Here is a 14,692-nt window from a genome sequence, read left to right on the forward strand (position 1 = left end):
CGTACCGCTTCATGTACGACGACGCGACGATGACACACCCGTCTCCCACGGTGTTCTCGCTATGCGCTTGTTGTGCTCGCCAGATTCACGCCAACGTGCCCGGATGACGCGGGTGCAACGCCAAACGGCTCAAACGTCTGCTCTGCAGTCGGTCGGACAAGTAGGACGACACGAGAGGCATCACGAATCCTGTTGCTACGCAGCAGCATCGTTGGTCTTTTCTTCGACGGCTTCCTCGTCGGCCATGATGTCCGCGATGAAGTCGAGCGACTCGTCCTTCGTCATGGTGTAGACGGTGCTGATCTTGTTTTGGTGGCCAATGCCGTAGAACTGGTCCGCGACCATCACGAGCTCGGGCCGGAACGTCGATGTGATAAACTACATCCGCGATTCGTAACAACGATAAACTGGATACAAACATCATATCGCGTGTGGTACCTGGGCCGGGTTTTCCTCCGAGTGGGCTTGGCGGTGGATGAGCGCCGCCACCGCCGCGCGGTGCGTCGCATCAAGCGCTTGGTCAATCTCGTCAAAGAGGTAGAACGGCGCTGGGTCGCAGCGCTGGATCGCAAAGATAAAGGCGAGGGCCACAAGCGCCTTCTGGCCGCCCGAGAGCTGCTGCATGAGGTACGAGTCGCCTTCGCCGCGAAAGTTGACCTTGATCTGGACGCCGACAAACGTCGATGTGTCCATCGTGGTCGCGTCGTCCGCTCGCTGGATGAGCATCTTGCCTTCGCCCGTCGGCACGAGCTCTTTGAAAACCTGCGAAAAGTGGTGCGACACGCCCTTGAACGTGCGCAGGATCGCCTCGTCCTTGCGGCGGTCGAGCACGTCAATGAGCTCCTTGATCGACGCATCGCCCGCATCGAGCTCGGCCTTGCGCGCAAGGAGCGTGGTGCGCTGCTCGCTAAAACTCACGTACTGGTCGAGCGCCTTCTTGTTGACGTGCGAGAAGCCCTTGAGACGGTCGCTGCATTTGGAGAAGCGCTTCGAGACCTCCTTGTAGCTCAGCTCTTTTAACTTTTCGAGCTCCGACATGGGCAGCGTCCCCAGCTCGCGAATGTCGCGCGTGGCGGCTTCGCGCTTCTGGAGGAGCCGTCGGCGCTTGGCGAGCATCTTCTCCCCACGCGTCGCTTCGTCGCCGAGCTGTGCGAGAATCGCTTGGAGGTCGTTTTGGATCTCTTCCGCGGCCATCTCGTCGGACGCGAGGGCGACTTCGCACGCTCGGATCTGAGCCTCGACGTCCGTGTAGAGCACGTGGTTGCGCTCGACGGCGCGCTTGGCGTTGGCCAAGTCGACGGCCTTCATCCCCGCCGACGTCTTGCGCTCGGTCGCGTGCAACGCCACGAGACTTCCGTCCTTGATTTGGCTCAGGATTTCACTCTCGCGGCGACGCAAATGGTCGTGGAGCCGTGTCTCGAGCGTCGCGGTTTGAACGCGCACGTCCTCGACCTGGCCCACGTACTGGCGCTCGTGCGACTTGACTTCGGCGATCTGGACGTGGATGGCCGCGAGGCGATCCGTCTCCGCCGGCGACAACGAGTCGCCCATCGCTTGCGCCATCTCGGCTTCGAACGCGACGCGCTTGGCCGTCAGCGACGTGATTTCCGACTGGATCGTTGTGAGAAGCGCCGTCTTTTCCATCACATGCGCCGTGTCGATCTGGATCTGCTGCACGAGGCGGTCGTAGTCCTGCTGGAGCTGGCCATACGTGTCCATCGCGTACTGCCGCTCCGACTCTTGCTTTTGGATCTCCCCGACGACACCCGCGACCATTTGGTCGGCTTGTTGCGCCGCGTACTTAATCTTTTTGGCCTCGGCCTTGATCGCGTCGAGCTGCGCTTGGGCCGCCCGTACTTGGAGCATCGCGCGCGACCGCGACCGTTTGGGGTCCTTGTACCCGCCGTGCAAGCCACCGCGGCGCTGGACCACGTCGCCGTCGAGCGTCAAGCAGTCCATGCCCGTCTTCTCGGCGTACTGCATGCACGTGTCGAGGTCGCGACACAAGAGCTTCTTCCCAAAGGCCGACACGACGGCCTTTTTGATTTCACTCGGATACCGCAGCTTGTCGAGGAGCAAGACGGCGTCGTCGGTCGCGTCAAACGCGGGGACGTCGCTGACCTTGAGCCGGTTGAGCGGTAAGAAGGTCACGCGCCCCAAGTTGTGCTTCTCGAGCTCGCGCATGAGCCGCGTCGCGACGTCGTCCGTGTCGACGACCACGTGAAAGTACGCGCCGCCAGCGGCTTCGTCGAGGGCGACGCAAAACCGGTCGTCGACGGGCTCGACGAGCTCAATCAAGGGGCCATGAATCCCACGGAAGCGCTGCGACTCTTTCCAGCCCTTGACCGCTTCGAGGCCGCGGCGCACGTCGTACGACATGGTGCTGTGCAGAATCGACTCGCCGCGCGAGAGCTGCTCGGCGTGGTGCGTGACGTCTTGGCTGATTTTGTTCTCGTCGCGCCAGCGATCCTTGCGCGTCTCCGACACGTCGTTGCGCTTCTCCTTGAGCTCGACAAGGCGTCGGCCAAAACCGTCGAGCTCGGCGCGCGCCTCGGCCATCGCCACCGACCGATCTTGGAGCGAGTCTTTGGCCTGTGCGATGGTAGCGTTGGCCGTCGAGATCGAGGTCTGCAAATGGTGCGCTTCCTTCTCTTTTCGGTGGACGAGCCCGACGAGGTCGTCCACCTCGTGGCGAAGGTACGCATCGCGGTCGGCCTGCGACGAGAACTGCGCCTTGCGCGACTTCTTCGCGATGAGCGCGTCGGCTTCGAGCTCGAGCGTCGCGAGCGTCGAGCGAGTGTTGGCGAGCAGCTGCGAGAGGTCGTTGAGCTTGGGCGTCCACTCGGCGAGCTCGGTTTCCGCTGCTTGGCACTGCGCTTGGATCGTTGCAAGCTCGGTTTTGAGCGTCGCGCCCCGGGACGAGTCTTGGTCGACGTCGTCGTTGAGGTCCTGGAGCTCCATTTCGAGCTCGTACTGCGCCTGCATGAGCTCGGCGCGCTCGGCCTCCAAGCGAACCTTGTCGCTGGTCCAGTCTTGGAGCTTCTCGGTATGGCGCTGCACCGAGTCTTGGATCTGCTTGAGCTGGTCCTTCAAGGTCCGCTCCTCCGCATGGAGGTCCGTCGATGCGGTGGCATCCTCGGAGCGTTGGCGCTCGATGGCTTCGAGCTCGATGCGCACGTCCTGGAGCTCCTTCTCGTGGAGCATGTACTCGAGCGCGCGCTTCTCCTTATCAAGCGACTGGTACTCCTTCAACTCGTCCTTCTCGTCTTCAAGCTCGGCGAGGCGGCTCTCAATGTACGAGATGACCTCGAGGATCTTGTCGCGCCGACCTTGCGAGTCGTGAATGATTTTGAGCGACTCGACGCGCCGGTCTTCATAGACCTTGGTGCCGGCAACGTCTTTAAGGAGCTCGAGGCGGTCGCGGTCCTTCATGAGTGCGAGCGCGTTCACCTTGCCTTGCTGCACAATGTAGTACGGGTTCGAGCGCGAGAAGCCTGCCGTCTCGAGCAGATGATGCACATCTTGCTTGGTGATGTGCTTGCGGTTGAGGAAGAACTCGTCCTTCTTGACGCCAATCGTGCGGCGAAGCACGACCTCGTCCGTGTCGAGCGGCAGCCGGCCATCGCGGTTGCAGAACGTGATCTCGACGTACGCGCTCATGACGTGCTTCCCGCTACCTTCATGGAGCAGACCTTGCCGGTCGTCCGGGCGGAGGTTGGCGAAGCGCTCGGTGAGGAGCCCGAAGCGGATCGCATCAAAGAGGTTGCTCTTCCCCGTCCCGTTGCGGCCGATGACCACGTTCTGCGCTGGCGAGAAGCTCTCGACGCCGGTCTCATCCTTGTAGCTGCGGAAGCCCGCGACGACGACGCTCTGGATGTGCATGCTCCTGCGCTTCCTCGGGCCAAGATGGGAATACGATGGCGACCTCTTAAAGTCGATATCCGAACATATGGAGTTCGGCCAATCTGGCGCCAAAACCAGTCCGCGGCAAAGCGACCGGCGTGTTCTTTTAATCCAATATGGTATTCTTTTATTTATTATTGTTTTCTTTTAATGCAATAGTGTGTTTTTTAATACAGATTTCATTTCTTTTAATCTGGACGCGGTCTTTTGTCGTGGGTCCCTTGTTCTTTTATCCGTCGTCGGTAGGCAGCGAAGGCCGACCGACCAGCATCACACTCGTCCACATCTATCTATCCACCAAACTACTAGTATCTATCTATCCAGCTATCCAGCTATCGACAGCTTACCAGTCCATTGGAGACATGCGCGATTTCAGACATCAGGGATGTGCTGACGGCCTGCCACGTCATTAATTTCGCGCCTTCTCTAGCACAGCACATCTATCCAATGCCCACCTAGCGGCGTGGACTGCGGTCAAGAAGATGCAGGCAGTCGAATGCTAGCGCCAGTGTTGCAGTCGGTGTTGCAGTCGGTGTTGCAGTCGGTGTTGCAGAGGGCAGCGAGATCCAGCCAGAATCAGCGCGTCGAATTCGACACTTCGTCGAGCGATGCACGCTGAGCCAGGAGCAAGCAGCGCGACGACGGCGGCGTGGATCGTCGAGGGCCAGGTGCCGCCGCTACCGATCGTCAGCCGTGCGCGCGTGCTCTTGCCAGCGCCAGAGCCGCCACGCCCCCGACGGCAACGGCCGCACAACGTCGTCTTCTCGCCCGCTCAGAACGCGCAGTGGGCCGTCACGATGCGTGTTCTGCGCATCTTCCGAGCGCTCTACGGCCACCTCCGCGTGCCGCAGAAGTTCGTCGTACCCGTCCACGACGTGCGCTGGCCGCGCGATCTCTGCGGCGTGCACGTCGGCCACATGGTCAAGAACCTCCGCGCCCGCGCCCAGCACTGGGCCGGGCCCGCCGCCGCGCAGCGCGTCGCGACGCTGGACGCTCTCGGCTTTGTCTGGTCGCTGCGCGCCCGAGGCCCGTACAACGCCCTCTAGCATCTCACTACCCTCGTTCTCTTCTAGTACTACGTGGCAGCGCCAGGAACAGGAACCGCAACGTTAGAAAATACACACGCACTCACATGAAGCATGTAGAGGACTCGTATGCATGACGTCGCCGCCATGGTAGAAGCTAGTCGAGGGCATCAAAGGCGCGAACTTGGCGTCGCGCCCGAGCTTGCGTGCCCTGTCCAGAGAATTTCCAGTCGCCTACGACGGAAGATGATAGGATCGTACCTTGTTGTAGCCGTAGACATGCCGGAGGTCGCCAATGAGCCCCGAGAGGCCCTTGGTCTCGTATGGGAAGAAGAGCGATTTCTTGTCGAGGGTGACGCACATGGTTTGGAGCATCTCCATGTAGCGCTGCGAAATGACGTACTCGGTCTGCGACGCGCCGTCGGCTGAGAAGGCCGCGCCGATGAGCTCGAGCGATTTGGACTCGGCGCGCGCGAGCTCGACCTTGGCGCCGGCCAAGCCCTCGGACCTAGTATGCGTCGTATGGTATCAAGGTATCAAGCAATCAATTTTTGCGACGTACGTTTTGCGCGTGGCTTCTTGCTCGGCGACACCAAGGTTATATTTTTGAAGCTTGGTCCCTTCCGACATGAGCCGCATCGCGGCTTTGCGACCCTAGTAATGCGTCTCTGAATTTGTTGAGATTCAGATTGAGATGGCGATTACCTCGGCGTGGATAAATTCCGCGCGGCGCGTGCGCTCGGCAATCATTTGGCGCTTCATCGCATCGGCAATCGTCGTCCCGGGCTTGGGGAGCATATCGACGACTTCGAGTCGCTCGACCTACGGTAGCCCCGTATCATCGATTTTGTTGCAGTTGGTGAATCCAGGGTATAAGATTTTGTTCTTATACCCCTTCGTGTCAATCATCTTATTACCACAAGCCCCACTGCGCGAACCGGTCGCCAAAGGTGTGCTGGATGTGGGCGTTGATGACGCTCTGGGACGCCAGCGCCTCGGTAAACGTCATGTTGCCAAAGACCTCCTTCAGCTGCGTCTGCGCGACGTTGGCGATCGCCGAGCTAAGGTCGTCGATCTCGTAGACGGCCTAGTCTCCGATTCGTACAACGCGTTGCAGATATCGAGGTCGCACCTTGCGCACGTCGACGATGCGGAAAAACATGATCGAGTTGACGTCGAGGAGGATCGTGTCTCGCGTGTAGACCTAGTCGCAGTGTTGGTGTCGATATAGTGCATTTGGTTTAAGGTCGGTTGGACGACCTCTTGGCTCGGAAAGGCAAAGACGCTCTCGCGTAAATCAATGCGGTACTGCTGGTCACTAGCAGCGGTCATATGCGCGACAGAATTGCGAGAGAATAGCATACTCGTGTGTCTCCATGCGGCCATTGCGCTTGACGACGCGCTTCCACGAAAACATGCGCGGCGAGTCGATGAGGGGCACCTGCGCAAATGCCCGCATCGATTAGTTAGTCGAAAGACGAGAACGCTAGTAGATACGATAAAGTGGATGCCCGAGTCGAGGAGCTTGTGGTAGCCGCCAAAGCGCTCAATGACAATGCCTGCATATCGATTGAGAGACATCAGGTCGTACTCACACCTTGTCGGTCATGGTTACCTTCGGCTTGTTGGACGACGTAAATCGACTTGCGCAGAAGCAAGGCGAGAAACAGAAGGACGACCAGAGCCACCACGAGCCCGATAATGAGCCCACTGGCATCGCCATTGCTGCTGCTGCTGCTGCTGCTGGTCGAATTGGGATTGATACTACTGCTGTTGAAGCCGGACCCTGGCGAGATGGTCGATCCGAGGTATGGTGTCGGCGTTGGCGTTGGGGCCGGCGTCCGACGGGAGCTCATGGCAGTTGCTTGATCGAAAGCGTTTCCAAAACCAGACGTTGGAAATAGCTAGCAAGCTATATTTTGTGAATAGATTGTCTAGTTCTTAGTCATATATGGTTCTTAGTAGGCATTCTAGCGCACTGGAGAACTCGGACACACCACGTGTCAAAGTTGTCGGTAGTTGCCACCGCGGGTCATGTAGGTTGTGCACGGCGAACCTATTGCCATCTCTATATATTTGGAGAGTCCATCGCCGCTGCTGTACTACGCTGAGCGTCTTTGGGCGCAGGAGCTACTCCATTGCATCCTCCTGTGTTGCTTGGGGCGTTGGGCTTGCTAACGTGGTCCCGATTTAATATTCTTTTATTGTCTTTTATTGTCTTGTATTCCTAGAGTGATGGTTGAATCCTGGAGGCGCACTTAACAGAACGCGCGGACATGACCTCGCTCTGGGATTCGCCGCTCGTCAACTCGGTGGCCTTCCACCCGCGCCGCCACGCGCATGGCGCCGACCTCCCGCCGCATGCCATCGACGGCGTCTTTACCGATGGCCACGTGTCGCTCGGCTACCGCTTCTTCCGCCCGCCGCAGCCCGATGCCTACAGCGCGGTGGTCGTGCTCTTCCACGGCAACGCCGAGATCGCCGCCGACTACGCGTCGGCCGCCACGACGCTCGCCGCCATGGAGGTACCGACAGCGCTCCTTGCAGTTGACTTTCGCGGCTACGGCTGGAGCTCCGGCGAGCCTTCGGTGACGCGCCTTCTCGAGGACGCCGAGGTCGTCGACCGCTTGCTCCACACGGTGCCATTGCTCAAGCCGGACGTGCCCCTTGTCTTGTTTGGCCGGTACGACATGGCTCGCCTCGGTCACTTCACTGTCCGACTAGGTCCATTGGGTCGCTCTGCGCGATGCACGTGGCGGCCAAGGCGCCGACGCGGTACCGCGGCCTCATCGTCGAGTCGGGCTTCCACTCGATTTTGGCACTGCCCATGGTCGCGCAAATGGCCAACTTCATGCCTGGTGGCGCCGCCATGCTGCAGATGCTGCCCGAGATCTTTCACATTCGCCAAAAGCTCCAGTCGCTCCACCTCCCCTTCCTTGTCATCCACGGCGAGGACGACGAGATCGCGCCAGGTTCCCTTGACAAATCCAAGCGCAACGCTTAATTTTCATGCTTCATAGTGCAGCAAGGTCGAGACCTCTACGAAGCATGTGCCGCCTCGGTCAAGAAGCTCCAGCTCTTTCCCCGCGCCGGCCACAACGACCTGCAGCTCAAGTACCACCGCGACTACTACGCCTCGGTCCAATGGCTTTTGCAAAATGCGACTTCGACCGGTTTGTGTCCATGTAGCACCCTCGCTTCATCGTACGCACCATAGGCTCGGCACTTGACGCTGCGATTGCCGCGCATCAGTACGAGCGCGCGCTGCGTCTCGGAAAGGAAGCGCTGGCGTCCGACTCTGTCGACCACATCGCAGTGCTGTCCATTCTCGCCAAGGCTGCATTTTGCCTCTACGAAGTCGAGAGCACGATCAAGTACACGACGCAGCTCCTTCAGCGTGCGCCAAACGATGTCAACGCACTCTGTCTACGGGCCAAGGCCCACTTGAAGCTGGGCGACCAGGCGGCGGCCCACGCCGACGCGATCCAACTGAGCCACGTGCTCGTAGGCAATGGCGTCCCACAAGACGCGAGCGTTGCAGCGGCGCTCCTGGCCATCCATTTTTGGACGATTCAGTAGATAGAACCGACGACACCTGTCGACGACGAGACCATCGACTCTGTCGACAACGAGGCTGCTACAATTGAACGAGTGTGTGCTGTTGCGGCTTCGACCTCCATCCCACGCTAAGAACTGGTTTTGATGTGCATTCCGCAAACACATGCACGTCAAATGCAGCACCCTTGATGACGTCGAGAAGGAAGAGAGACATACACTCCACAAGGCCTACAAGCGCTCGACCACGAGTACATCCTTGACCTCTCACAGCGTCGTGGTCGCTACGGTGCTCAGATACGGTGGGCCTTGTCCGCTACGATGTCGTCGTCGACCATGGGCTGCACGACGATCGGCGATGTGGTTGCGCGGCGGCGGCGCTTGGCGCAGACGACGAAAACGATAAGTCCGATGGCGATCGTGGCGCCGCCGACCACAAGCGAGCCCACGAGGACGTAGTATCCGACGTCCTGGGCAAAGGCCGCTGCGTTTGTCTCTGAAAACTGCGCTGCGCCATCTGGCAGCGCACCGAGGTCGGTCTGCAGCGCGGACCAGCGCGAGACCGACGCTTCCAACGGCGTTGCCAGCAGATAGAGCACCGCGCAGTCGGGCAAGTGGGCGTTGGTCACCAGCTTTTGCAAGCGACAGCGCCGACAGTGCGACCGGAATGTGCATCCTGGTAGGTTGGGCTGCGTCAAGCAAGAGGCATCGACGAGACCAAGCACCCGCGCCAGTCCTGTGTTGTTGTCGCAGATGGCGGCGTCGAGGCCGCACGGCCAGTAGCGCGACGACGGCGTCGGGTAGGTACTGCACCGGCGGCACGGAACAAAGTCGGGCAGACACCCGTGGCCGCCATACAACGTGCACGATGCATCGTAGACGGCCGAGACGGTGCTTGTACTACTTTCGGATGGCAACAAGAAGGACGTGCACGAGATGCTCTCGGGTCGGCGCACCTCCGGCAACATGGCGCGCGGGCAGACTACGTATGGCGTCGGCGCGAACGACGTCGTGTTGTACATCCAGCACTTGCGGCACTGCGTGTCGACACAGTCGGTCGGGCGCGGGTCGAGACCGCAGCCGGCCGGGTCGGCGACGACCGCGACGCCGCGCTGGATATCGTAGGACGAGAGGTAGCTCGAGACTGGCGCGCACGCAGCGCGGGCGCTAGCAACCGAGGCGACGACGGCGACGACGAGGCAGCGCATGTCTGCTCGACGGTCGCAAAATCAATTTTCGAATCCTGTTTCTTTCAGTGACATCTAAAGATAGAATATAGATATAATACGTGGCAGCGTCCGGTGGCCCGACCTCGTTGGCCACTAACATGCGACTGCACTGCTGTACTACGACACCTTCCAAGAGCCAGCGACGGAGAGACAGAGAGGATACGAATGCAATACGTCGAGAGGCTCGAGAAGCACACGGCGTGGCAAGTATATACACGTCGTCGGCGACGTGATCCAACGACGGCAACGGCCACTTGGAACGTTACGTGCGATTCGATGGGGGGTACGCAGTCGGCGCCGGTCACGGACACGGCCCCATTCTCCGTGGTTCCATCCACCCCGGCGATCCCCAAGGCGCCACGGACGTCGGTCGTTGGCGAGACGGAGGACGGAGCACTCTCTCGGGCAGCCAAGCTCGCGCAGGCCGCGCCGCAGCTCTCGATGGTCCGGCCGCACCTTTTGATCGCCGGACATCGCGCGCAATGGCCGACGGCAGGCGACTACGCACTGATCAACTGCGCGCGCGAAGCTCTCTTTCCTGACGACTGCGTACCGCCGGCACATGTCCGGCCCATCTTGTCGTTGGCGCTGCGGGACGGGCCCAGCCAGGAGCTATTGCCGTTCTTGCCGCGCGTGCTCGCGGCCATGGCCGACGCCGGCGTCGTCGTGCTGCTCTGCCAACAAGGAGTGTCGCGGTCCTGCTCGTTTGCGATCGCAGCGCTCATGTGCAACGAAGGCCTTTCGTACGCCGACGCCTTTGCGACAGTGAAAGCGGCCCGACCGATTTGCAGCCCGAACCCGGGCTTCCTCTGTCAGCTGCTTGAGCTCGAGACGTACCGCACCGATCGCAGCAAGCGCCCGCCCGTCTATTGCTTCGGCCCCCACGGCGCCCACGATGCTCATACATGGGTGCTCACCGCGTGCCATGTGCCCAACTCGCGCCGCGCCGCTCGCCCGACTCAAGTCGAGCGCCATACCAAGGCCCTTTTAGCCTACTGCTTGCCGGAAGCCGTGCATGTATGGTGCGGCGCGACCGCTGAGACATCGCAAGTCGGCCCAATGGAGCATGAGATTCGCGAGGTATGTACACGACGACGAGCCGCCTATCGTTGAGAGACTCACTTAGCGACTAGCTCTATGCACGGGTATGGAACGACCCTTCTCCGCCGATCGTTATTGAATACGAGGGACGCGAGTCGACGGCGTTCCTATCGCTTCTGCAAACGACCTCCGAGACCGCCTTTGCGTACGGTTGCTACGATGTGGTCGCGCCACCGACGCCGCCCCTTCTCGTTGTCGAGCCAGAGACACCAATTGCAACAGCCAGTCGGGCGGTCTTGTCCGTGGCGACGCATCTCGATGGACCGTGGGAGGTGCTGCGCGAGTACGACAGCAGCGACTTGGTGCCAGACACGATCGCGTGGCTGCAAGTGCCTCGACGGCATTCGTGTGGCTTGGCGCCGACCACCCGGCCACGCCAAGCGACGTCGTTTCCGCCAAGCTTCGCGCCGCCGGCGCCATCGGGCCCATCACGATCGTGCTCCAAGGCGACGAAGGCGAGCCTTTCTGGGACGCCTATGAAAGCGGCTACTGATACCGCAAAGATCTGATACCGCTCGTCTAATGAAACCGAATGATCCGACTTGGTTGCGGTAGATTATTAGCTAGGTGTCTTCTGATCCGTCCGATGCAATGTGCGTCCATGGCCTGTCCGCGCAGTCGCTTCCCACATTATTGCGTGTTTCTTTCAGTCGCAACTTGCGCGGCGACAAGCAATCTACGGCGCGTCATGGATCAGAGCTCATGATCGCGAGAACGTGACCGACACCTCGAGAAGGTCGGTTTTGCCTGTCGTGTGGTGGTGTTGCCGTTGACAGCCGTGGACCGCTTATCTCTCGACGCGATCGAGCGCGCTTGCATACTTCGCGCCGTTGTCTCGCCACCGAGGCCGACGCTCGTTTGGCCCGAGCCGAAACACGATGATGACGGCAGGTGCCACGCTCCGACAGCGTTCGCACCACTGGGTCGCTCGCCCATACTCGGCCATATCGGACCAGGTGTACTACTGGACGTCGCCAATCTAGTACGCTGTCTCGATGGCCAGTTGTGTTTGTACCGCTGGACGTTGGTACTCACGCTGTAGCCTGTCGGTCAAGTCGCGCGGACGTACAGGCTGGACAAGCGGGGCGACGCCGCGCTGCCACGTCATGGCGTTCGTTGCACCCACCACATGTGTCTTCCGTCCCGACACCGCAAGACCAGACCGTCACGAGGTGGGTCGCTGCAGCAACTCGACCTCGCGTAATGTGGGCGGTAACGCGCCGTCGCTGTCGTTGTCGCTTGGCTAAAGTCGACGCGAGGCGTTCGGCCAGGAGGCTGGCCAGCGCTCTCGAGCTCCAGGAGACAGGAGATGCAGACAAAGGTCATCCGAGCTACTCGTGGGTGGAACGTCCAAGTGATAGCATGCGGCGTTCCACCACCCCACGCGAACGCATTACTACGGCCGGTGTCGCGCACGCAATTCGGATATTGCTGCATTCAATTCGGACATTGCCGAATTGGAGCCATTTACCACCGTGTGTTAGGATGTGTAAAATACGCTGTCCACGCCGTGGTCTTGCCACACACGATGCCGCACCCGCGATGCTCGTGACGCCGTCCACATCACCAGCATGACCAAGTGCGCATGCGTCGGGGAGGCAGATTCGCTGGCGTTGATGCGGATACGATATCGGTGGCAACAGAGAAAGGCCGTCACGCCACGGCGATCGACCGATGGCAGCATGCGCAGCAAGACACGCTGCAGAGCCTTCGGTCGCGCCATAAATGCGTCGCCGAGGGCCAAAGACGCTTCGAACATGGTGCGAATATTGTCGACATGACCATCAACCCGACTCGACGCACTGCAGTCGTAGCCAATCGGCCACGCCGTTGGCAAAGGATGCTGCCTCTACGACCACTGCGAAGAGCTCTACGAAGCACATGCGGGGCGTGGCGCTGACAACGTGGACGCGTCATTGCTTTTAGGCCCTCGACGCTGCTGCGTATGCGTCCAGGAAGCCTGTCGGCCCCGCCAGCTGCCTTGCAGCGTGCACGTGTCATCGCCGACAGGAGAGGCGATGCTTCCTGTAACAAGCTCGCCCCGTGTGTCAGCCTCGGCACTCGTGATGGAATGTGTGATTTTCACGTGAAAAACACGAGGCGTCCTAATTCACCACACTCAACAAAATGGCGCGCCTGAGAAATCGCACCTGCGTGCCAGTTTGCCTTTTTGCCTCGACCGTCCCCACAGCAGCAGCGTGATGATGATGTCCAACGCTGGCAACGCGAGCGTGCTGCACGTTGGCCCCATGGTCACGGGCAAGGAAGAGAAGGAGAAGATCATCTTCAAGCGCCGTCTCGATGCGCTCGGGCTCAAGGGCCTCCCGCGCCACATCACGGCGCAGATGCAGCACGTCGCGGTCGCCAAAGCCGATGCGCTCGTGCGCTTGGCCTCGTCCAACCCAATGACAGCGTCGTCGGCCTCATCGTCCAAGCCCCTAATGAAGACAGCGTGGAACTACGTCAAGGATAAGAACGGCGTCATGCTCTACGAGGGCCTCGCCGAGACGGGCGAGTACATGGTCAAAGCCACGGTGAACGCGTCCAGCAGCGTCGCCAACGCGGTCGCGCAGCTCCGCCTCGACAGCACCGAGCTGCTCAACCAAACCTTGAACGCGCTCGGGAAACCAGCGTTCTACACGGGCGACCACATTCTCAGCGTCAACTGCGACCCGCTACCACCGTTGCATCTCGCGTGGATGGCGTGGTCGACCGAAGGCGTCGAGATCAAGGACTTTGTCTTTATGGCGCATGCACAGCTCTTCGCCTCTCCGGCCAACCAAGCGATGCCACGTATTGGCACCATGGTCTGGGAGTCGGTCGACGTCGTTGCCGCCAAGTACCCGAACGCGACGCGCAGTCTCTTCAAACACACGGGCATCGTTGTGACGGCCAGCGACGACGCCGACGACGAGAACTGTCAGATTTCGCTAGTCTTTTGCCTCGACAAACACACCAAGCGACTCAAGTGGATGCAAGCGTTCGCACTCAACTTCGTCGCGAGCCTCCGGACCGCGTCGGCCGCGCGCGTCGCCGTCGCAACGACCGCCGACTTTGGCGACGAGATGCACTGCGGCGTGTGCCTCAAGACCTTTGGCCTCTTTCGCCGGCGGCACCACTGTCGGATGTGCGCGCATGCCATTTGCACGCAGTGCTCGACCACCGTGATGCTCGACCAGGTCGGCGAGAAGGGCCGAAAGGGCGTGCGCGCGTGCCTCCACTGCGCGTCGCGGCCCAAGCAGCACCGCGTCGTCCGCTCCCACGTACAGAGCGACGACACGACGTCGCCGAGAAGCGTGCACTCGCAGCTGGTCTCGCCCGAGAGCGAGTTCTCCCACCTCTCGTCCGTCAACAACAACAACAGCAGCAGCAGCAGTGGCAACCTGCGCGCGACCGCCAACATGAGTGCGAGCAGCAACGGCCCGCTCCCGCGCAAGGCGTCGGACCAGTCGCTCTTTGGCACCGACCGCGGCCACCGTGCTGTGACCGCCAACTCTGCAACAAGCAGCAACAACAGCAGCAGCAACCCAGGACTCCGCGAGTCGACGCGACTGCCGGCGCGACGCATGTCGGGCGGCGTCTCCAACCCGTCGCTAAGCTCGCTCTCCACCACAGCCACGAGCACCCTCCACAGCCAAAGCGGGAGCTACCAAAACGTGCTGGACGCGCTCGAGCCCGAGCCGAGCTTGTCGCGGCACCCGAGCGCGCCCCGGATCGCACCGCCGCCGCCGCTCTCGCGCCAGTCGAGTGGCCAGCGCTCCGAGGCGTCATTTTCTCGCCACGGCAGCATTCCGCGCCTCGTGCCCAAGCCGCGCTCCGAAGTCGGCGTCGCCCGCGCCCCGCGGCGCCCGCACTCGAGCACGTCCTTGGCGCCCCGGT

General features: G+C 60.9%; 6 protein-coding genes across 6 annotated transcripts in view; 3 read left to right on the forward strand and 3 right to left on the reverse strand.

Moving 5' to 3' along the window:
• Window positions 1-195: 195 nt before the first annotated feature.
• Window positions 196-3,882, reverse strand: SPRG_19904 (hypothetical protein; the record flags this gene model as incomplete). The annotated part of the gene is made up of 2 exons (XM_012344741.1): window positions 196-378; window positions 439-3,882. The coding sequence occupies 2 exons, from the start codon at window positions 3,880-3,882 to the stop codon at window positions 196-198; spliced, it is 3,627 nt and encodes a 1,208-aa protein (XP_012200131.1).
• A 1,203-nt stretch (window positions 3,883-5,085) lies between these two features.
• On the reverse strand, window positions 5,086-5,726 carry SPRG_19905 (hypothetical protein; the record flags this gene model as incomplete). The annotated part of the gene is made up of 4 exons (XM_012344742.1): window positions 5,086-5,139; window positions 5,190-5,436; window positions 5,491-5,582; window positions 5,634-5,726. The coding sequence occupies 4 exons, from the start codon at window positions 5,724-5,726 to the stop codon at window positions 5,086-5,088; spliced, it is 486 nt and encodes a 161-aa protein (XP_012200132.1).
• A 115-nt stretch (window positions 5,727-5,841) lies between these two features.
• Window positions 5,842-6,784, reverse strand: SPRG_19906 (hypothetical protein; the record flags this gene model as incomplete). Its single annotated transcript, XM_012344743.1, has 6 exons — window positions 5,842-6,015; window positions 6,061-6,132; window positions 6,189-6,246; window positions 6,293-6,369; window positions 6,426-6,487; window positions 6,544-6,784. The coding sequence occupies 6 exons, from the start codon at window positions 6,782-6,784 to the stop codon at window positions 5,842-5,844; spliced, it is 684 nt and encodes a 227-aa protein (XP_012200133.1).
• A 420-nt stretch (window positions 6,785-7,204) lies between these two features.
• Window positions 7,205-8,507, forward strand: SPRG_19907 (hypothetical protein; the record flags this gene model as incomplete). The annotated part of the gene is made up of 4 exons (XM_012344744.1): window positions 7,205-7,611; window positions 7,653-7,900; window positions 7,949-8,101; window positions 8,146-8,507. 4 exons carry the CDS (start codon window positions 7,205-7,207, stop codon window positions 8,505-8,507), a joined length of 1,170 nt encoding a protein of 389 aa, XP_012200134.1.
• A 1,481-nt stretch (window positions 8,508-9,988) lies between these two features.
• On the forward strand, window positions 9,989-11,306 carry SPRG_19908 (hypothetical protein; the record flags this gene model as incomplete). The annotated part of the gene is made up of 4 exons (XM_012344745.1): window positions 9,989-10,792; window positions 10,846-10,857; window positions 10,909-11,096; window positions 11,144-11,306. The coding sequence occupies 4 exons, from the start codon at window positions 9,989-9,991 to the stop codon at window positions 11,304-11,306; spliced, it is 1,167 nt and encodes a 388-aa protein (XP_012200135.1).
• Window positions 11,307-13,020: 1,714 nt separating this feature from the next.
• The window catches only part of SPRG_19909 (hypothetical protein), a gene marked incomplete at both ends in the record, with an annotated part of 2,084 nt that continues 412 nt past the window's right edge, over window positions 13,021-14,692 (forward strand). Inside the window, one exon of the mRNA XM_012344746.1 lies at window positions 13,021-14,675. Within this exon, the coding sequence (XP_012200136.1) occupies window positions 13,021-14,675 (1,655 nt within the window). The remainder of the gene's footprint in view (window positions 14,676-14,692) is intronic.

This window comes from Saprolegnia parasitica (assembly GCF_000151545.1).
Source record: "Saprolegnia parasitica CBS 223.65 unplaced genomic scaffold supercont2.19, whole genome shotgun sequence".
Classification (NCBI taxonomy): domain Eukaryota; phylum Oomycota; class Saprolegniomycetes; order Saprolegniales; family Saprolegniaceae; genus Saprolegnia; species Saprolegnia parasitica.